Source organism: Platalea leucorodia (genome assembly GCF_965183815.1).
Source record: "Platalea leucorodia genome assembly, chromosome: 4".
In the NCBI taxonomy this organism is placed as follows: Eukaryota; Metazoa; Chordata; class Aves; order Pelecaniformes; family Threskiornithidae; genus Platalea; species Platalea leucorodia.
In genome coordinates, this window is record NC_138826.1 from 63,696,803 (window position 1) to 63,720,858 (window position 24,056).

At 44.3% G+C, this 24,056-nt stretch overlaps 1 protein-coding gene across 1 annotated transcript in view; it reads right to left on the bottom strand.

The window, feature by feature from the left end:
* The window catches only part of CREB3L2 (cAMP responsive element binding protein 3 like 2), a gene marked incomplete at its 3' end in the record, with an annotated part of 76,228 nt that overhangs the window by 24,130 nt on the left and 28,042 nt on the right, over positions 1-24,056 (bottom strand). The window contains exon 2 of the mRNA XM_082309581.1: positions 8,050-8,266. Coding sequence (XP_082165707.1) covers positions 8,050-8,266 — 217 coding nt within the window. The remainder of the gene's footprint in view (positions 1-8,049; positions 8,267-24,056) is intronic.

Below are 24,056 nucleotides of genomic sequence, written 5' to 3' on the forward strand. Positions count from 1 at the left end.
CCCGTTTATCATGCCTGAAATGCTGAACTCCAACGCCACTGCTGCTACCCCTCCTCTCCTCTGTGAGGTGAGAGCCCACATTCATCGACAAACAGTTTCTCTTACAGATTTTCCAGATGGCATTTCCCCCTCCCAGCGTGCACATACACTCCCACCGCAAATAATGAAACTGAAGCCCTTGAAACGGCCTCGACAAAGGGGATACTGTTTGACTACCAAACATTGGGGTCCTTTTTAAAGTGCCAGGAAGGGAAAATTAAATAAATGGGCAAAGATGAGCATCAGTGATACATAGTCGTCGAGACACACAGCAGAATAGCTTTTCTTCTAACAAAGGATCACCCATCGTACCTTCATCCCCCCTTTGAGCGGCACACAGTCCATCTAAAACCCACAGCTTATTTGTATCACTATCAAAGTTACTAAGATAGAAACAGGGACACATTGTTCGCCCCACACCTAAACGAACCAGGTTCAATGCCCTCTTTCCTGCGGGGAATTTGACAGTTTTCAATCAGAATCATCTTGTCACATAAAACCAGCCAGGAGATGTCCTGGGGTTACAGGTTCTGCTCTAACCTCTCTTCAGCCTAAGACTTTATACAGGCATAGCTGTCAGCTGGGATACAGTCTGTGATGTTTTTAATTATTTTGCTTAGGGGTAGAAAAATGTTATTTTTATAGCATCATCCTTTATATATATGGGAGTGAGGCACAGACTGAGGTGGTAGCTTGGATTTACAGCCTTAACATTGGATACTATTAAATGTCCTATAAAAAATTGTGTGAGGTTTTTTGTTTTTTTTTATAAGATACGTGAAAATTATCCACAGAAGCACTGTGTTCAAATTAAACAGTTCTCTCTCACCCTTCTGAATTTTTCTCCCCACACAGATATTGTGAAGGCATGTCCATATTACAGCAGCAATCAGGCTTTGAAGCACATTAAAAGGACTCAATGCTCGCAGCAAATAACTGAGCATCAACTCCCAGTGCAACACTACAGCTAAAAGAGAATGAGACCACTGGTTTCAGAAGCAGCAAGACTGGAAGCGGGAAGAGTATTCCCCTAACATTCATCATTAAGGAAACTACTTCTGGGAAATCAGCTCCTTTGGTCACATTACACAGAATTCTGAAAAGGAACTGAAAATGTTCCTTTGTTTAGAAAGGAATTGCAAGAATAGTTCAATGTCCAGAAGATATCCCATATAGGGAAACAGCAAAGAAGTGCAGTTCATTGAAGCTGTATCCAAGCAGAAATCAAGAGGGAACTTAATTACAGCCTACAAACACCGGGGGAAAGAGGTTTCCGTGAGCAGATGGTTCTTTACTCCAGCAGGGGAAAAGGCCATAAAGAGATCTCATATGTGGAACAGGAAGCTAAAGGAGGTCTGACTGCAAATAAAGTTGTCAATTATTAACAGTAAGCATAAGTAACCACCAAAATGCCCATCTCTAAATCAAAACTGACGTTTTTCAGGCACACTGCTGCCCAAGTAGAAGTTACAGGCTTGATTCAGAGTGACCTACTGAGATTTTGGACCTTGGACGTATAAAAGTTCAAAAGTCTTCTCATCCTTTAAAACTGCAGATTCTGACAAGGACTGACTGCTATCCTTCCACATAAAAAAATCAGTCAAATACAGGCTATCATCACCAAATGGCTTCCTCCCCACCTCTTAAACAAACACGCAAAAATAAAAAACCCACACAAGAAAAAAGTTGCATTGGAATGTACTTGCAAAGATTATCAGTATGGCTTTGTCAGCATCTTTTCAAAACACAAGTGAATTTCTTTGTCCAGTTCCATTTTCTTTAAAGTCAGGGCAGAGGGGGTTCTATTTTCATTGTTCACATTTCATTGATTCAGTATTTGGAGAAAAACGGACAGAAGCAGGACAACACATCTCTCTCTACATATAGCCTACATAAAAAAATAAAAATAGGATATGTAATATAACTTACTATACATAATAAATATATTATGTGTGTGTATATATATATGTATACATACAAAATGTATGAAGACCACCCTGAGCCTCAAGTCCACAGATGCTTCTACATGAAGAGACAGCACATGACACTGATTACTGCTTGTGGACTCTACACATAAGCAAGCATTTTCCTGTACAAAGCACTGCCTGAAAGGAGGGCTGGATTTATTGTCAAAGGGCTATCGTCAAAGGGCTATTTGCTCTGGAGGCGTGGGAGCCGTATATAATGATTTTGGGGGGTTTGTTTGTTTTGGGTTTCTTGTTTTTTTTTTTTTCTTTTTCAAACCATGCAGGGAGATGAAGTTTAAAAAGAAAATTTAAGTTTTAAAAGCACATTACAGGAAAACATAACCTCAGCAGTAAAAAACCAAGTAACAATACAGGTTACATTCTGGGGCCAGCCCCAGTTTTGGCATAAAATAGAAACATACCATTTCTGCAATCACTCTGTCAAACCATTAGCCGAGGCAAGCCACTTCAAATCCAAAAGTAACTTCAAAGCATTCCTGAGCAGGAAAGCATGAACAGGAGGGGCAGGTGGGGACCAAGACCAGGCTCAAAAGCAGAGCCCTCGGGGGACGGGGAAAGGAACGCACCCAGCCACCTGGCCACAATTTGAGGAGAGAAACCGTACAAATGACTAGTTGGCTGTCCACTGTCTCTGCTCTGTCAGGCTTGCAAACTAAAAAACACACAGAAAAACTAAACACCCACCCACCATGAACCACCCTCACCACTTGAGCCGATCCCAGAGGATGAAGAGTCCCACGCAGATGCTGCAGCCTCTGCCTCCGCGTTCCTGCTGCACACCAGCCCCTCAGTATTACTTGTACTCGGTTCTTGCCTATGGATCTCACACATTTAAAACAAGGGGCAGCCACTATCCTAAAGTTTGTGCTTACATCTGACAAGATGAAGCACGGGAGGGCAGGGAAGGACCCTACACTTGCATCTCAAGTCACACAGGAGGCTAACCATAGTCCCTACTGAAACTCAGGTCTTGCCTTGCTCCTGGCTGTCTGACCCACAGCCCTCCCTTTCCAAAAGGCTGCAGAGGCTGGAAAACTGAAGACAGACAGGCACTAACCATAATAAAAAATAAAGCTTTTTTTCCCTAACTGTTTGCAACTGTCAGAAGTGAATCTGCACCCCAAAAGGCCCTGATGCACAGCAAGAGGTGTCCCTTATCCATCAGCTCTATTCTCCGCCTCCCCTCCCAGCTTCTTCGTTTCCTTCCAAGCATTTTCCACTTCACAACTACCTACTGTGCTTCCCCACAGCTACTCTGCAGTTGTCTCGAAAACCCCAGGGTTCACAACTAGAAAGGAGAAACCTGCTGTGAGAGAGGCAGCAGCGCAACCGGTGTGGGTCATCGCTACATCGGACACAGCCTCCTTTTTCATGTTACAGCCTGGAGCCCTCCCCAGGTAAGATACTTTATTCACCAGTTCAGGCAAATGAAAGTTCATGGTCAGCCAGCTGCAAGCAAGCAGGTCAGGCCCATAAATCTCTCTCTCTCTAGTATCTTTAGTCTTAAAAGTTTATGCAAAATTGAACGTAAGAATAGATTCTCAGAGGGGAAAACCAAATAACTAAATGCCAGATGTCTTGCACACATCTGCTTTAAAATAGTGACTCTTGCCAATGCTTTCATAAGCTGGAGATGTAACGACTGACACCTTCAGAGACCCCACACTAGCAACAAGCTGCAAGTATTCAGAAAAGTTCTTCTGCATAAAGCTGGGGAAATAGCCTCAATACAGTGAAGTCAGAAGAGTGAATAACCAGGGAAAACTGGTGTTGGGAGCCTGACCTTATGGACAATTAAACGTGTTCTCACCTTGAGGTCAACAGGATTTCTCGGAAGAGTTAAACGCAGGCTTATGAATTTGCCAGGTTTTACACTTCTAGCACTTTTAAAAAAACTTTATCTAAGATTTACAATTACATGAATAGGTCAATTTAGCAACTGTAGAAATTGCGGTAACAGCCAGGTAGTGGCCAACAAGAACGGCCCGTGGCAGAAGTTCATTGTTCCCCTGCAACAGTGGGCAAGAAGGTGCTCACAGAGTCAGAGGATCGTTCACTCCATATCAGGGGCTGAAAGGAAACATTAAATAACATTTTCAGTAAGGCTGTCAGAAACTTGGCGAGGAAAAAAACAAAAGATGGAAATGGACACTGAATGGCTTAAACCTGTTTTGAAGATCATGTACCTAACAAGACAGCCTTTTCCTCAGCCTCCCCCTACTCTGGGGCTCCGGGACCCCGCACTTGTGAATACATAGATGAAAACCACTGCAGACATTGGGTGCCATTGAACCAGATGGAGACAACTCCCAAAATCCAATTCCCTCCTGCAACAGGCTGGCACGGACTGAAGGAGGAGGGCAGAAAGGCAGGTAGCAGAGGAACACGACCTGCGGCCAGCCTGGTGGCAGCACACTGGCCCCAGCGCTGCGGGGCTGGGACCGACTGCTGGGGTCACCCTGGGCCCACACAGACGGCAGGACCCTGCCCCAGGATGGGCCACACACCCCCAACTGTCATTCCTGTCTCCCCGCCATCTCCAACAGGCCTGTCGCCATGGAAACAAACGTCAGTTTTTAAGGCTATTTTTAAAGGCGGGCAGATACATTTCCCTTTAGGACACCAGACCCGTGTGGTACAAGCCACCCCGTCCCCCATCGTCGCAGACGGCCTCCTGCCCGCTCCTGGCACAGAAATGGCACGCGAGGGCTGAGCAGCCGATTAGCACCACACAAGTAACGTGCACCAAGTTAGAAGTGACATGGGGTGCCAGCTTCCGTCTGAACATAGGCTAGCACACAGCACCTGAAAAGTTGCCTTTGCTGAAAGGAGCTTGCAGCTCCAGGTCACACTAACAGAGTAACTGCTGGTGTGACAGCGACAGTAAGGCACATAGCAGGCACCACTTCCAAATATGCTTTATCCAGCCATATGGGCTAAGGGGCCTGGCCCTAGAAAATCCTGGGGTTTCCCCTTCCTCGCACTTACCCTGTCTTTGCCTGCCCATAAACGCCCACTGGCCTAGGAGGGGATGGCATTTCTGCACACCCTAGGAAACAACCCGCCAGCGCTCACTGCCAGGACTACTGCTGAGAGAGTTACAAAGAAGAAACATGGCGTTATTGACTTCACTGCAAAGCAAGAACAAGGCCCGTTTGCCACGTGCAAACAACGCCAGGCCCTTAGTCCTCTAGAGCTAAGGGCAAAGCTCTGAAATGGCATCCAGACTCTGCTTAACTGCTCTGTGCCATCCTCCTCCTCCTCGCACTGCTGCTGACCGCAGGCACGCAGGTCCACAGCACGTGCGTCCATAGCACGTGTGCACAGACGCATGCAAGTGTCATATGTGAGCCTCCTCACTAGCCTGCTTCTACTCCCAGTCCTGCAGGGCAGGGTCCTGCTGAATCATGAAGCCTCACCGTGGAAAAACCATGAAAACACAACAGCTGTAAGAGCTCACCAGTCTGCCCAGTGGGGTGGTTATTTGGAGAACATAAATTTTTTGCATGTTCTTTATATGAGTCCCTCAGCCAACCTCATTCCTCAGCCCCTGCCACTCCACAAAGCCACTCCCAGTTCCCCGGCAGTGGGAGATCATGGACCTCCCCCTCCACACCCTGTACCTCCTGCTCCCCAAAAGGACATTGGTGCTCCCAGTATCTGTCCCCTTCCTTCACCAAGAGGACTGGCATTCACCAGAGCTGTCAGGAGCACTGTGTACCTCCGCCATCTAACAGCAGAGATGCTTTCAATCTCCAGTGTCAAACCCTGCAGTATTGACACCCACAAAATCCCCCTCTCCTGCTCTCACGGACTCAAGGACTGAAAAATCATCAGGGTGATACCTTTGAATATCTATCAGACAGCCATGTTAACTGTAATTCTGCAATTTCCTCAAGTATTTCTCTGAGCTTCACTGTTTTGAAGTTGATAGGTATTGAAAGGTCGTAAGCGTGATTCTAGGGTTAAGATTAAATAAAATCCCAAACACCAAGAACAACTCCTCCTCCTCCTCCTCTCTTATGAAACACTCTGCTGAGTGAACAGAAGATGAAATGCTTTCCATTCATTTTCTATTTTTAAACCCACTTGTTAATGTTTCTTGGCTTTTTAAAACATCATTTCACTAGAGCTCTATTAATTACCCAGTGGTCTCAGCAGTATGAATTTCTTCAGGATTTTTCCCCAAAGGAAACTCTCCTCGCTTTTAGCCTAGTTTGAAGCTTCTCCCTATTAAGAGAAGCTTGGTTTCTGAAGTTTCTTGTGCTTGTTTCTCCTGCCACAATTAATATCTTCTGCATGTATTAATTTAAAGATATTCACATAAAACAGTTAGGAAATATAAAATGGGAAGGCTTTATGTAGATGATGTTTCCAGATCCTCTCCAAAAACCCCGTCACACATTGAAAAGCCTTCTCACAGGTTTTATTAATTGTCCTCTTGTGAAATCTCTAACAGACCACATCTTGTTTTAAGAGAGCGCTTTGGACTACAAAACTGTCAGCCGTTGAAAACTCATGTCCTGGTGGATCTTCATAAACAGCTTAGCTTGTTAATGCTCAGACATAGGCACTCATCTCTCTCCCTTTTATTGTGATGCAGCTTAGTACTCTACTGCTTTTCACTGTAAAGCTAATGTTGAAGACATAAACCAATTATTAGGAGTGAAAGTCTGCCATGGTGATCATTCATAATCATTTCCAGATATTCATGGCCATGCTCCTCTGCCAACCACTAGCTTTTATCTTGAACTCCCCTTCCTGCCAGCAGGCATCTTCATGCCAGAACAAGCAGGTTGGATCTCTTCCTCCCACCATTCCTGCATTTCCCTTTTTTCCCCTCCCGATGTTTATATCTGCTGAATTAAAGATAACTGCTAAAAAATGCTGTTGGTTTTCATCATTTTCCATGCATCACCATTTCCCACAACCACAGAATCCATAAAATTGCAGTTACGTCTTTACAAGATCACGAATTACTTCTTGATCGGGATTATTTTTTTCTTTGCCTTTTTTTTTATTTTATAAAAAGGAAAAAAAATGTAGGACTTCAGTAAGACAGGTTTTAAGACTGGGGCAGCGTCTGAAGTTACATTCCTACATGTGTATTTAGAAACATAAATAAGATGACCTGATTTTCATTTTGGGATACCAGAAAGCTCCAGATACTCACTACTGAAAAATAAGTGTAGTTTAAAAGGTTGGTTTGTTTGTTTTTAATAAACCTGAAATTATGTAGCTTTGAAAGGACCTCTGGAGACCATCTTGCCCAACTCGTCATTCAGAGTACGGACAATAAGGATGAGGTTGCTCAGGGCCTTGCCTAGCTCAGTTTTGAATATCTCCACGGATGAAGACTTCACAGCTTCTCTGGACACCTGTTCAAATGTCTGACCCACTCTCATGGTGAAAATGATTTTCCTAACACCCAGCTGGAATTCCCTTTCTTGCAACTCACAACCATTACCTCTTGTGCTATCACTGTGTATCCCAGAGGAGTCCAGCTTTGTTTTCTCTGCACCCTTTCATCAGATGATAGCCATAGACAGCAATAAGATCCTCTCTTTGCCTTTCCTCCAGAAGACCAAACAAAACCCATCTCACCCTTTCCTTACATGTCATGTTCTACAGTACCCAGACATCATGGTGGTCCTCATTTGACTCATTTGGTTTATCACTCTCTATTTATTTTCAACAACCACAGATTCAGATAGATACATAGAAACAAGTGTATTTCTGGCCCTTCTCCCAGTTCTTTTTGATGGGCACTTACTTCTAATTCAAAATGTTTACAGGGCAAAGTTAGTAACTTCTGCTGAGCACAGTTTTCCTGTCTATGGACAAGTTTCTTTATTCACAATGCCTGCAGACTTAAAACAAACAAGTCCCTTCTGTGATTTCATTGTCTGTATATCAATTAGCAAAGAGCATTCACATGCACCCTTAGCGCACCATCACCCCACCAAGAACATTTCATTAGCGCATCATCACGACAAACAAACAAGGGCTCAGTGTGTACTACCTTCATTGAAGTTGTCATCGGTCGAGATGTGGGTCAAGGGAGACTGCGGTCGAGAGTCCCCGCAGAGGGAGTAGCTGTGTTCTGCCTGGATGAGGGGCGCTGGGGACGCCGGAGACAGTTCCACCTCCATTATTTCATTCTTCTCGGACAAGAAGGGATCATTTAAGAGCTGGCCTAGGACATCGGGTGAAAACTCATCCAGGAACTCTGTGAAGTGCTGTGGAGATAAAAAGGGGGGGAAAAGTTTATCTCCTTGCCTGTCTGTCACACCAACAACAGGAGAGCATTGATCAGAACAATTCCAGTATCTGCACCGGGCATCCGTGCCAGTCAGCAGGAGGATCTACCAGCCCTGCCTAACGACCTCCTCCTCCTCCAGTCAGTACTTCAAGCTGAAGAGCTACAGCTAGAACAAAAGTCCTCTCAGAGGCATACATTACAACAGAAGAGCCTGTGATTAACTTGAAAACAGAAAATAGAAGCATGGCAGTCATGTCCTGAAGCAGCCTCCCCCCCCTCGCCGCAAAGGTACTCACTGCAGCATGCCACCAAAAACGGGAAAGCACATTTCACCCAGACAGTGTGAAAGATCCTGCAGGATTTATCACCAGAACACTCTGTGTGTGGAGTAGAATATATTGGGTTAATGTTCACTGAAGCAGAGAATAAAAAGGAAACGCACTCAGACACAGACTCTGACACCATGTACGACTATTTTAGCTGTGCAGAACATACAGCGCGCTCTAGGAAAATGGGTCCATGCACATCCCCAGCCAAGCAATTAACGCATTTGCTATAAAACGGGTTTCCTGGCTGATTTATGTATCTATTTTAGAAGTCGCATTCCACCTAGGACTAGAGCCCACATCCAGCTTCTAGGGCCCAGAGCTAAAGCTCCTGACAGCCAGTACTAATTACCACTTTATCTGTTACACTGAATTCATTACACTGACAGCACATGTTATGGCAGTATGTAATAGGATAACTGTGTTTGTTTCTTATTCAAAATGAGCACAAACGAAATCTCACAATCTACCTCCTTGAGACTCCAATGTAGTTCCCATCAATAGCCAAAAACTCTACATCTCTTCTTGGTTTTGTTTCCAATGTCACAAGACTACATCTTTGACAGACCAAGAAATTGCACTGCAAGAAACCATTCCTGCTCATCTCACTCACACAAAGAATTCTATTTTTATACAAAAATATTTGTACAATGAATTGTAACGAGCTTTTCCAAACAATCAGGCATTATCTACCATCTTATATAGGAGTCTTTGTCGATTGGGGCATGATCCTACAAAAGTCTAAGTCTGTTTGACTTGCTCTGTTTTTGCAAGCAGTATTGATCTTGGCTCTTCATCTTGCTCTCTCCTGCAGAAACAAACACTGAAATTCAAGATTCGGCTTCCTGTAGGCTAAATTAAGAACTAAACAAGTCAATATTGTATAAACCCATGAGGGAAGCAGTGTGCTCACACCCCCATGCACGCACATTTCACAGCTCCAGCAGCACCTGAAACCCTGAAGCCTGATGCTGGAAACACTGAGCATAGCTGGCTCTCACAGAGTCCCCTGGAAGTTCGAGAACCTCTTCCAAGATGCTCGTGAATGATAACTGTGCCTTCTTTCAAAATTAATAAGGCTTCAGTCAATTCTGACTGACACCGAGGAAAAGAAAATATTTACTAAACATAAGGCAATAAACAGAGGCCCACAGTTGCTATGCTGGAATAGCAAGCTAGTTAAAGTAAAGCCTTTACAAGTGGCAAAACAGATTTGTAGCCTCATATTTACTTACTGTAAATGATAACACTACTAAACAAACTCTCAGATGACTCAGCAAAAGGGTCATGACCATCTTAGAAAGCCTTGTTTATTTTAATTTTGATACCCGAGGACTCACGAGCACTTCACATCCAGGGCTGCCTCCCAACATCTGCAAGGATAAAGTATAAACTACAATTCCCCACTACACAGAGAAGAAAGAAAAAGGATGCTCAAAACTAGTTGAACACCCTGGTGCATTAATAAAGACACTGAGTAAAACAGGCTAGGCAGCCATTAAAGTGTAAACAAGGGACAGAAATGCTTCCGAACCACGACAGAAGTCAAGGATGAACCTATAAAAAGAGCAGTGCCTTTCTTAGGGACAATTTTTTCTTCACAGTCTACACGTTTCTTTTCATTCAGGCTAATGGTGAGAGTCAATTATATTTGTTTGCATAACTTCCTAAAGCTGGCTAGAACATTTCCCTCTTTCTAATTCTTGCATGCATTACTCTGACTGATGACTAGCAGATGCTGAAAGAGGGCTGCTACAATATTTGTGCCCTGGTTTCTACGCACAGCTACTTTATCACCAGCATCATCCAATCCGAGGATGTCATCCTTGAAAATACCATACCTAAGTGTTGACTCAGTCTGACACTATTTAGATGTTCTAATTTAACAGACTCAACTGAAAGACAAAATGACCACAGGCTACTCGGCTATTTTTGGCAAATTCACAAATAAAGATTTCTATTAGCCTTCTGTCTATTACTGCTTTAATATGGAAGAATTCATATCAAATATTATTCTACTTCTTCCATTTGATTAAAGTTAGGTACGTTAGATTTTTTTCTTCCCCTTTCTGAATGGAGATTTTGCCTAAAATTGCTTTAGGAAAAGCAAAGAAGGCAACAAACATTCAACTTCCCAAAAATCAGAGAGAAAGAGGATCTTGGGGTGAGAAAGGATGTTCAACATGTTCATCAATATTTGTGTTTTCTCCTTTTCAAATGCAGCTGTGAAGCAGCAAGCTGTGAGGAAGAAAAGAATTTGCATTTACAACAGAATTGTCTGAGAGCAAATAAATGGTCAACCAGTTTTTAAAGTTATTCTCTAGTTTCATTACAATTTTTAACCTTGTTTTTAATGGTCTGTGATATAACTTTGAATATCAGTCAAGAGAGAAGCTTCAAAAAATTGCCACAGGTCAGACTGCACAGCTACTGAACTCAGGGAACAGAGAATTTTAGGGATCTGGCCTTCTCCCCCTTCAGTGATTACAAAAAACACCACCACTTGATTTACAGGAATCTTTCATATGTTACACACATCTCTACTACAGTGAATGCTTAAAGCTAGCTCACTTTGATTTTGTTGGTTTTTTTGTTGTTTTTTTTTTTTTTTTTTTTTTTTTCCTTAAGAAAACAACTGTCTCATGGAAAGCAGCTCCATTTGTCTAGAGAATTAAAAAAGAAAAGGCATCTGAGCAGCAGCTACAGCAGAAACCATCCGTGACCAGTTCGGCCTCCAGCTCCTCGAAACTTCCACCTACACCTAAGCTGCTCCCTCTGTCTTTCCAAAGCACTTTCTCCCATTGCCAACCCTCCTCCTCCTCCTCCTCTCTCTGCTCTCCTCTCTGCTTCCGCATGCACCTTAGCAGTCATCAGCCACTTCCAGAGCTGGAAAGTCACAGAATAACCCTCAATTCTGATACGGCAGCAACCACCCCTGCACTCAGGAACAGGAAAGGGCAATTTAGGGAGGAAACTGAGAATTTTACCCTTAAAACCTTTATATATATACATATATATATATATATATATTTGCTTGCAAAAGAAAGAAATTGTCTGTGGCTTTCAGCTTGGCATCTTTCACCCAGAGAGTTCACCTTAAAAAAAAAAAAAAAAAAAAAAAAAAAAAGAGCACTTGCATTGAAAACGTGCCTTTTTTTTTTTTTCTTTTCTTTCTTTTGTTTTTAATACCTCCGTAGACCGCTCCGTTGCCAGCTTCCTGCTACCCTCACACCCCACTGGCAGCCACAGCACTAACTGTAGACATGTGTTGGTACAAGGAGTCCACTTGAAGTATTGAACTTTTCTCTCTACATAGCAAAGAGATGTGTTCAGCCAGGATTTTAACCTCTGTAAAAAGTCATGGATTTAGGACAGATGTAACCTTATCTTCTGTTTCCCATTCCCCCAGAACCTTGAAAAGACAAACAAAACATCAGCGCTCCTGTTTACAGAGAGAAAGTTGTAGCCCCACGGAGTTTCACCACCGATCTGGTTGGATATTTGCTCCCGCCTATAACCCCGGCTTTTGGGGAACACAAAACACCTACAGACATCACCCCACAGTAAGCAAACAGAGGAGAGCTCTTCCGTCTGGGTGCGCGGCGGATTTTGGATAGCTCTTCGAAAGTAGCATTTGGCTGCAGACCAGCTGGGCCGCGGGCTGCAGCTCTCCACAGCATCTGCCTGTTCCTGCCAGACAAAGGCCCTTTTCTCCAGCTCTGCCTAAGGAATGAGGTTGTTTTTTCTCTCATCTGATCAAATGAACATCTCTGAAGTAAAACAGAGACTCAGGTTTTGCTATGTGCATGGCAGTGCTGACTTCTCCAGCAGATGACCTGAAGCCAGATGAGAGCAGCACTAGCCCCAGTTGCCTAAAGACGTGACATTATCATGACTAAAAATGAAACAGTCGTGTTCAGAAAATTGACTTTCTAAGAACTCACCAAAAAAGGAATGAAGAAAAGTCAAAAGCCCCAAATGACACTTCATAACTATATTTAAATTATTAAACAAGTGACAGGCTTTGCTGAGCCTGGAAAACGCACTGCGTCAGCTGCAAGTCCCACACACCGACTGCAGCAGCACAATCCGCCCTTTCCAGCAGAGCCACCCCAGAGGGGAACTGCAGCGGCAGCACCCTGGCACACTGCAAAACAAGCCCTGCTCTCCAAGCAGCCCAGGGCAAGCCAGCCTACATGCAACGTGTCAGGGTGAGAACCACAAACGAACTCAAGATATTCCCCTCCCGGGAGCTAACGGCTCCCTCCTGGCTTGCCCTGAGGTATCCTCATCCTGGAAGGATCAATCTCCCCCCTCCACAAGAGGAACTGCCCAGGTGGGAGCATCCCTTCCACCCAACAGGCACTCATGGGATAAAAATGAAGCTCACCATCTACCCGTAGGTACAAAACTGCCTGGTATTTATCTCTTGCAAGGCTTGAGCAGCAATAACGGAGGGTAAGGGGCAAGGACTGCACCCTTACTTCTGTATCAAAGGAGTCGGAGCGCATGGAATGTACAAGGCAGTGCTCCTGGAGAAAATGAGGGAAGAGGGAAGAAAGGGGAGACCACAAACCAGCCCCCATCCGTGGGGATGTAAACGTACACCACGGGCATGTATTTTCCTCCTTCTCCCCCCACCAATTTCCTCTCACATTAAGATAACAGGGAGAAAAGGGACTAATTTCTACAGCAGCTCTGTTGTGGTTTGCATAAACAAAAGTGTGCAGGAGATAAAACAGAAAATATCACAGAAGATAGCGGCATTCCTAGTTAATAGCATCAAACAGATCAAGGAGCACGGCTACATGGAGATACCATCTCCTCTTCAAGGAACCAAGCACACATTTCACAGACATCTGGCAGCTGCTTATATGGTAGCCGAGGAGGTCTAAGTAGGAGTCACAGCTGCTAACAAAAGGCTTCAAGCTCCGGGGCATCCAGGCAAGGCGCCAGTTGTTAAAGATGGCACAAACGTGCCAGTCAGCCTTCATGGATTGAGCTCCAGACTTGACTGCATGGCAAAAGCTGCAAAAGGCATCACACACCTCGCTATCAGCTCTGCCTGGGTTTGCAAGTGCAGCATCTACCCATACGGGCTTGGAGAAGAGACCTGCCCTTTTTAGCTCATGAAGAACCATGCCTAGAGATGCTGCTCGTGGAGGACTGCACATACAAGCCTACCACTGATGACGATGCAGCAGAGAAGTCCGTGACTTTCTGCAGGCCCAACCCTAAGGTTAAACACCAAGGCACAGGTTAAAAAGCTTCCTCCAGGTAGGTGTTTTCTTCCCAGACATGTTGCTGGTGGTGCTGGTGAGTTTCCTGTTGCAAGTTCATCAGCAATGGACGGGAGGTGTCACTGTGCACCAGCTTCCAACAACCAAGACATCTGTTCTCAGTAGTCACTGGCACTTGGGCATCAGTTAATTTTCAGAGATTCAAACACAAATTCTGCAGATTTTCAGGTACATCACTTCTCTCAACTTTCTCCCTTTCTAGAAATCCTTTGTTTGCAGGAGGGAAGCTGGCCACCACTCACTCTTCTCCAAACTCAGCCATGGCTTGTATCGCGTGGTACCCATCTTTCTCAGCTTTGAGAGGAGCTACGGATGGAGCCCCTGTAGCCTCACCTCTGCAATTCACTCACATATGCCCTGAAGGGAACAGAAGAGCTCCTCTACTGGCACGGGGTGCGTCGACACATCACTGTTACGAGGCACAGATCCAAGCTCCCGCTGCACTGCTCTTACAAGGATGAGAAACGAAGGACAGCCTGGCAGCAGTATGGTATTTTTTCATAAGATTGATTCCAAAGATGGGGGCTGAAAGAAAGACAAGACCAACCCCACGGAGTCATTCACCAACATCCCCACAGGGAGAAAGACTGGAAGAGCAGAAGGCTGCACCCTATACAGTTTGATATACCAGGGTGCTTACCTTTGGTATGCATTAATTTGGGTGAGGAGGAACCAACTATATTTGGCAGCGAATATTTGAAAAAATTAATGCAACCACACCTGAAATGGCTGAAATCTGATGTGCCAAGAGACCCCTTGGACAGACCACAGTATTGAGCATGCGACTGCAGGAACATCTAACCGCTCACTCCTAAACAGGACACAGAGATCCTCCCTCCCAGCCTGATGAAGGACCAAAACAGCTGGAAGAGCTTTCTGATGGCAGGAAAAGAAGTCTTAGATGCAGCCATAGCAGAGAACAGAGAGTGAGGACTGTAAACAGTCCCCCAAGTCATGCCTAAAACATGCTGATAACAGCAGAGAGATTTACACTACCCTGGCTTATTTACCAGCCAAGGGCAAACAGAGGGAACCTCAGATTTCCAGGTGTTTCTGTTCTACAGGGTACAAATCAAAACCAAGACACAGAGAAAGAGTTGCTCAGCTATTTTACTCCACTATAAAATTCTTTACTGTCTAGTCATTAACTACACTAAAATTACCTCATTTGCGGGAAGATATGAAGGGTAACATGAAATTGGTATTTGAAAACAGCGAAGAGATCCACCATAACAGCAGATACGATCATTTGGAGTCTCACACCAGCAATTACTCATTTTAAGCATTAAAAAAAAAAATTTGGATGGATTAAAAAAATCCACTAAGTGAATAACATTCAGGTTGTGTCATCAGCAAAACAAATGCCAGGAAATTCAGAGCTAATAGATTCACATGGTAATTAAATCTGCACATCTTCCCAACTTGCTCAGGTTACACAGTTGGAAATGCTGAAGTTCATGCTGAGCAAATCTTATAATCCATCCCATTATGCACACATGCATGCACACACTTCTATTGCAAACACTCAAGTATTTCCAACCCACAACCAGCAAAGAGAGATTTATTTTTAACTAATCGGGGGGATTTTTCAAGAACCATGTTTACTTCTTTCCTTATTCTTTCACTTTCCTTAACATCCCCTCCCCCTCCAAAAAAGGTATTTTGGATTTAAAAAGAGAATTAAAAACAAAATTAAACTCTATAATAACTAGGACTAAATATGGGTTGAAAAAAAAAAAAAAAAAGCAGCAGCAAGAAGCTCTTGTGCAGTTGAGGCAAGGGTGAGAAACAACCATGAAGTTTAGTGTCTCTTAAGCCCACTGTCTGCAAGCAGAGAAAAGGATGCTATTGCTCATTCCTAGCCCAAGCCTCTTGGGAGTCATATAACATAGGAAAATCCTTCTCACGTTCCCCTGCCCTTCCCCCAGTGCATAGTTCTTGGATCTAGTCTAACTTTTCAATAGGCTGGGTGCATGTTTTGCTATTTCCCACCCTCTCCGCAAAAGAGCCGAAGTCAGAGAGGAGTGAGTCACGGGGGCCAGAGCTCCAGAGCAGTGAGTCAGCGAGCTGGAAGCCCTTCAACAAGGCTCCCCCCATCTGGGTCCCTGGCTGAGACCTCAAAATACATTATTAGTTCTGTGTTGCAAGCAAGTGTCTGGATTATGCTCTCAGGTCAGATGCATTCATTCTTTTGTCTCGGCTGCCTTTTTTTTTTTCCTTCTTTATTTTTTTTGCCTCTTACACCAGGCTCACTGGTATGCACTTCATTTGTCTCCTAAGTCAGCTCTTGGGCTGCCACCTTGAGCAGCAGAACCACAGAGAACTGAAACTCTCCATCGCTTCTCCCCATGCCCCTCTCTTCACCCAGTGAGCAGCAGGGTCACAATTCTTTACCATTAGTGATTACAGAGGCTGCAACACAAGCCTGACTGGCAGGTCTGCCTTTCACGAGCCTCCAAACCACCAAAAGTAGGGGCAAGCCTCCCCCTGCCACCTCCAGCCACTGTGACTCACCCTAGACAGAGAAGGTAGCTCAGCTTCCAAAACTTAGCCATTGGTGTCTCCGACGATTTTTGGCACCCAGGCAAAAAAGAGACCAGTTAGTTTTTTAAAACTATCTAGTGAAGAAAGGCACAGATGCAATTGAGTTTTTGTTTGGTAGCGGTTCCCCCCCCCCATGCTCCAGGCATGCAATGCCAGTCATAAATATTTGTTGTGAGATAATACTAATTTGCTGGGTTACGCCCCCAGTACACCTACAGGCTCTTTGGAAGGAACGTGCATTTACTGCAAGTTTTACACCTAACTAGTGTCTTCTGGGTAACTGCCCAGTGTTTAGCCAAAAAATAAGCAGTGAAAAAGTTTTCAGACAAGTTGAAACCTTTGTGTACAAATCTTACAATTCACCAGTGTGCATTTATGGTCTTGTTTGCTGCCCAAGAGCTCGGCAGCAAGGATAACACATTTTGTTGTTACACAGCTGGTTTAAATTATGGCCACTTTTGAAAGAAAACAGTTACTATGGTTTCTTCTTCAATGCATGCAGATAGATCTTAACATTATAGCAGTGTTTTACAACATTTGGGTGCACTGCACTTGGTTTCATTTACCATCTTCCCTCACCATGGAAATGGGAGGGGAGAAAGCAAGGAAAATTCACCTCAGTCCTCATGTAACAGCATCCCTTGTCCAAGGGCACAGATAAGCCCTTTGTAAAGGGCACAACCAGCACAATTCCTGTGTTTTAAATAGAATCTACTAGTGTTGCACCCATTTTGGAGATCACAGAGTATCTAAAGTTGGAAGGGACCCATAAGGATCATTAAGTCCAACTCCCAGGTGACTTTACGGATGTAACAGGAAGGAGGAAAGGATAACCAGGGAGGGAAGTCAGAAGCCACAGGGATCGCCCAACTGGCCTACAAGGAGACAAAACCCTCTCCTCAAGGATGACTAGCACCATGCAATTCAGAGACTGTTACTTAAAACAGAGATGCTGTAACCTGCCCTGCAGGCCACCGGCAGTTCGCTCATCTGCTCACCCTGCAAGGTCTCGTCACAGTTCCCACATGTTAAGCGACACTTGAAGCTGCCAGCCTCTGTCCATGGGCACAACCTCCCAGAAACACAACCATCCCAGCGGGCACACTGTACCGGGATGCTGTTAGGAGAGCCCAGCAAAATCATAATTTCTTGTCTAGGTTCCCATTAGTGCAGGGGGCCTCCTGCAGAATGCAGATGCTCTGCAGCTCAGCTGTTTCGTGTTTAAAGAGTTAGCAACAGCCTCCTCCCTGCAAACCAAACCAGTGCCTTTCAAAGGAGGATCTTAAATTAGTCTGAGCAGTGTAGGTAGGAAACAACAACTTCTGCTCTGTCAGCAGTGCTCGCTGCACCCTCCGGCTTGCCACTCCTGACTGACAGGACACTTGACATTTTAAAATAAAAAGTTGTTATTTTCTTCTTCAACAATGTTACTTCTTTAATGGCTGCAAAGTTTAAATGGCAGGGTTCCAGCCTGCAGGAGCGATCGTTCCTCCTTTTTCCTAACATTGGCTGCAAACCTACACGCCACCCATGAAAATTCAGCTCTTTAATTAAAGCTGTCTGGTTATTATAAAATAAGTAAGGCTTTACTATCAGTATTGGCAGCTTAAGGAGAGATAGGACATTTTATTTCACTGAAGAGTTAGCAGGCTTTGTTTTACAGATTTATTTTTGGTACTGGGGAGTTCTGCTGGGTTTTTTGTTTGTTTGTTTTTAAGAATAGAAGCATGGAAGCTGAGGCTTGAAAAGAAAGGACACAAACTTAAGCTCCTAAATGTTTATTTAAGTGCTTTTAATTTTTGAAGAGTCAGACTTCTCTTCAAGTGCCTAAACGCAGACTCCCTGAGTTGATCATGGAAAATAAGAATTAGCTTTTATAAACACTGTCTAATAGTCATAGACATAATGGTTAAAATTGCAGATCCGTGTAAAGTTTTAAAAAGACAAAAACATATTACACACATATAACCCTTTCTTGAACTCAAAAGACAGGTGCTTGAGCACAAGGGAAGGAAAAAAAAAATAGAGTGGTTTTGCAAAACAAATATGAAGAAATCCATAGGTCATATCACCTTACCCGGGAGATGAACTCCCCTGCTCGATTCAGAGCTCAAGGATCAGCAGCCTTTGGCTAGCAATGATCTCAGCTGCCACGGATTTTAGACCCTGCCCAGCAGAAACTGCCACCCCCTCTATCAGACAAATATCTACTATCAGGGCAGAAAGTAAAACAACGCTGGCAGGACTTTGTGTTCAGTTCTTCTGTCATTGAGCATTGCACATTAAGTACCACGCACTAAAAAAGTCAGTTTGATGTCAAATCCTGTTCCAGCATGTGATCTCACCAGATAGTGGAACAAACGACTACATTGAAGAACCCCTTTCCAGTAAATAAGTCCTACACCTTGCTTTCAGTAGAAACATCCCGGTCTTTGATGCGACATACCTCTCATCCTGCCCGCAAACTTGCACTAAGCCCAAACACTGTGGATGCGTACAGAGCTGATGCTTTGCCGACAGCAGGTATAATCAAAGCCTTCCCATCCCAAACTGTCAAAACGTTTCCAGCTTGCAACTTTGCAGCATGCTTCATGTCAAACCAGCTGCTGCCCCAGGAAGCTAAGGGAGAACGGAGCAATAGTATTTGTTGATGACAACACCAGGGAAGAATGTCTCTACCTTGTACCTGAAGCCATGACACTAGACCTGCTTTGGATGAGCCAACCCTCTCCAGACCCATCCCATAGCAAAAAGCTTTGCGTTTTGAAGCCGCCTCCAGTGGTCCTCCATACCATGAGATGGATACTTCAGGACGCTCACGTTGCACTTGTACAGCCTTAATTCTGCAGAAAAACCCACAGAAATCGTTTTGGCACCTCAGTTTGTATGGACCAGTACCTCCATTAGCACTGGTACTTCGGCACCCTCCCTCTGAGGAAAGATGCATTTCATTTTACATCACCACAAGAGCAGTGGGGGTCACTTCGCTTTCACTCCTGTCAAAGGCAGACCAGTTTAGTTTTGAAGATCTACTGAAAGCTGTAGAGAGAAAGGAAACAAGGAGACAGGACGTGAACAAGATCAAATAAATACATACTCAAAAGTATGCGTAGCATTCGTCTAGACAAATTATTTTAAGGCACCCCATACTTGAGAGCTGGTATTCCAATTTCCTATGACAAGTGTTTTGTCACAGCGCCAGAAAACATTACTTCAGTCAACTTTATATAAAAAAAAAAACAACAAAAAAAAATAGAAGCGGTACTGGATTAAGGTTCAGGACCCAAAATAGCCTAAGACAAGGTCTTAAACAAAAACCAAAACCAAAGGTGTATGTTTAGTTCTCCTCTATGCTTCTTTCCAGAGATGCAGGGACTAGCAGAATAGTTTATTTAGTAATATGTGTGCTGGCTTTCTCCCCTCACGAGTCCTTGTAAGACAGAGGAGACTTTCAAACCTGCTTTGCCTTCATTTGCCTGTGAACAAGCATTTCAGCTTCTTTAGCTAGCCCTCCTCCATTCAGAGCATCCTCCTCCACCATCTATACCTCCCTCTGTATCTTCCATTTCCAGACCTTTGCTCCCAAGCAGGTGAAAGAGAGGCCTAAGCTACTCATCACCTTGCAGGACCTAAAGAAGATCAGGGGAATCGGAAAGGAAGCCACAAGCCATAGGTGAAGACCCTGGAGGAGCAGAGCCAGAAGAACAAGGGTGCAAAGGGAAAGCAACGGGAGGGGGAGGGAAAGTCACAGTGCTTGGAAAGGGATAAAATAAACCTGCGAAAGATAAGCATTATACTAAGGTTGTGCAAGAACTTCCTCTCTATCCCCAGTTGTGTATTTTTTGCCAAGTGTTACTGACTTTTGTGCCTGCTATTTAAAACTGCCCATCCTAAAGTGGTCATTCTTGTGACTGCTATGGACTGACTGACCCTCATTTACTCTTCCCCACCCAAAAGGCAGGTTCAAGAAGGAAAGGAGACTCAGGAGGGGCCAACACTAGATTCCTGCATTCCTGTGCCAGTGAGATGGAGGCACGCTGCTGTGGGAGCGGTGCCAGTGCGACGCTGGGCAGCCCTACCCTTCTCCTGCAAAGATTTCCTCCAGCCCATGCTCTGCAGTCCTAAAGAGATGGTCGAGCTCTTCAAGCTGCCCACATAAAACAGAGGATCAAGAGAACTTGAGAGAAGGTCTTTAACCAAGAAAGCATCAATATTGATTGTAAATCATTTATGAACATTTCAGCACATGCCTAAAAACCAAAAACAAAGCCCCTGCCATCTCACCACGGCAGGTGAAGAGAAAGCCACACTGGGCAAACAACCCTGCTTACCATGGAAACTTTTAAGTATTACATATCTGGGCTACTGGAAGAAAGGAAAAATTAATGAGAATGAACATAAATCAGAACCTAGAAAACAAGAAAGAGTTAATAGAAAATACAATTCAGAGGGAAAAATGATTGCTTCTGAGTTTGTCAGGACCCAGAAGTATGTTAATTATAGATCAGGCCATCGCTTGGCTGCAGTTATTGGGGGGGGAGGGAGGAAGATCAAAATGTTAAATTGAATATTGCTGGGAGGGGGTGGTTCTGAATTACTGCTCTTTATACAAGAACAGATGATACAGCCATCCCACAGGATGGTAACGAAATGATTCTCATCCCAACAATAACGGAAGAGAATATAAAAACAACAGCTACTCAAAGCTGGCCATTTTAATTAGCAGACCTAGAAAACCTCCATCTGAAAAGTCTAAACAGAGCTTCTAAGGAGCTCTTGAAACTATTTTCAGTATGAGACAATAGTGATGGACTGGAAAAAATAGTATGAAAATATTTAAGTATAAACAAGGCAACCAACGTAACACCAAGTTAACCTACCTACTGTTCATTCCTGGTGAAGGGAAGAGATGGAGAAGGGAAGAGAGTAGTTCGAGTCCAAGAATAAAAGGGAAAGAAATGTAATTTATGCTTATAATTCCATAGTAACTGATAATCTAGCTTCTCAAATTTTATCTCTTTTTGTAACGATATTACAAGCTTAATACATGTTGTCTCTTGTAAGGCAACTTGGCTTGGTGCTATACAAAATGAAGCCAGAGTGATATGAAGTCAACAGGCCACATTCAGTGTGACAAAGAAATAAGAAATCTCCAGATGCGAAACACAAATCAGCTGATTGCACCACACATTTTCAGTGGGTTTCCACAGGGATCAGTTCTTGGCCCCAGATGCTAATATTTTATCAATGACCTGAGAGGAAAAGTCACCACCACTGAAGTTTGCAGACAATGCAGCATCAGCAGGAGCAGCGAGTAATAAAAAGGTCAGGTCACAAAACCAAAACACAGAGTACTGGGTAAGCAGCTATAAACAAGTGACATGTTTTAAATAAAGCTGAAGGTTAAAAAAAAAAAAAAAAAAAAACAAACAACAAAACTTATTGCTGTGAACAAAAGGCCCCAAGTCATGCTTGGGTGACTGACAATCAGAAGCAGAGATCTCAAAAAGTACTTGAGACCCTGGGAAAGATGTGGCTGAAGGAGCACCCGTGTGACAGGTACCGCCAGCGCTGGGCGCAGGAAGGAGGGCTGGGGGAGGAACTACTGCAGACGTGTGCTCACGCTCTGAGCGAGAGAGACCCCTCGCTGCACCCCAGCTCGAGCCCCTCGGCCAGAGCATGGGGGTCTCACGCAGTCCCAGGAGCAGCCCAGCGCTGGGGACGCTCGCACGGCCATCCTGTGCTGCGGGGCCAGTGCTGGGTTCACACAACAGAGGGGTAATGGTACTGCCGAAATCTTGCCTTTTTTCTTTATTTAGGGTTATTTTCTGTTGGTTTTTTTTTTTCCCTTAAATGAGGCTTCATATTTAAAACAAGTCACCCAGTAAGGCTCAATCACCAGCTACAGTTTTGCACTACAGCCTCATGCCAATCGGACAACCTCCCACACAAGTCTGTGTCCCCTGCACAACCCAGAGTACATGGGTTTGAAGACTTCAGAAGACAGAGGGGTGTGAAGCATTTTCTCCATGTTCATGGTGGACAGAGCTGCTACTGGCCACAGCCAGGCTCCAATCCTATACTGCCAAATTCCAAAAAAACGATGTTGAACAACTGGAGAAAGTTCAGAGAATCACAAGAATCACTGTGGAGCTGGAAATCCTGCCTCAAAATAAAAGCAAATAACAAAAGAAGAAACCAACATATTCAGCTTGTCAAAGAGGAAATGAATGCAGAACATGAACCTTCTTTACGAACTGAAACAGGGAATAAGACTTAGAGAACGGCTATACCAGCTTGCAGCTAAGATTACAAGCTGAAGCCAGATCCATTCATCGTGATTATAAAGGGACACAATATTAAAAAAAGGGAGAACAATCAATCATGAAGGAACAGCGTGAATTCTTCGACCCAAGCCATTCTTAATGGAAGACTGGAGGTTTCCCTACAAAGATATGCAGGAACTCAAACAGGAAACAATCTGGGGAAGTTTTATAGCCCATGATTGACATAAGGCTAAACTAATTAATCATAATTATTTCCTTTGACTTTCTTGCAGCAAAACAAGGCTGTTTACTAGAGCGGCAGCACTTTCTGGAGAACCTGATACAAACCCAGAGCTGGGAAACCTGCTGATGCTGCTTTGCATTCCTGTATTCTAGATAGCTTGATATCCTTATCAGGAAGGCAGCTGGGGAATACAGTTCAAGAACCTAGGTTTAAGACCAAAGGTTGTTCGCATTGGACACAACCCACCCGCTCACAAGCAGGCCCCAAACACAGCACTTGATAAACTCCAAGCGGCTGGCACATCCTGCAGCACTAGTCCATTGAAAGCCTTTTCACTTAATTTGTTTTAAGGCTGGGTTCTCGAGCCCTACTGCATGAGTGAGTCAGCTTTTCTCCCCGTGCCTGAGCTGGGCTGGTGAGGGCTGCGGACACCCTTGCACCAGCTGGGAGAGGGAGCCCCTACCGCTTGCCATTACCCTGAGAGCTGCACCTCAATAGAGAGCTGGGAGAAGGCCACAGCGGAAAAAATTGGCAGGCTTGCATTGGACTTCAGGGTTTCTCAACCACAGAGATTGAAAACACAAACACCCGGCAACACCCACGCATGCAAAGTATTTCCTATCCTTTTGATACCGATCTGTTTCTCAGGGACACAGGGGCAGCTGCAGTCATTACACAGCACAAGCAAACAACTGCGACAAACTGTGAGGACTCACAAGCACAGAGCATCATGATCATTTTCAGAGCCCACGTTTAATTTCCCAACAAACCACATCCAATAGATAGCTGATTTCAGTGGTGGTAAGAGATTTCCCACAAGACCAGGTGAGGGGAATGCCAGGGTACATGGGGAAATTAAAAGGGAGCTTCCACATGGAGGGATTGGCTTCAAAAGAAGTAATTTAGCAGTTGCTCGTTTCCAAGTCTCTTTTACAACATCTGCTAGTTAGCAAAGCTCCACGTGTCTGGGCCTCTCCTCTGTGGCCTATCGTCCTTTCCAAATGTCAAGTTTGCAGCAGCAGAAGGCTGCCCATAGCGCCGATATCAGAGGCAAGTTACTTTATTCTTGCTTTAAACCAGAGAAAGA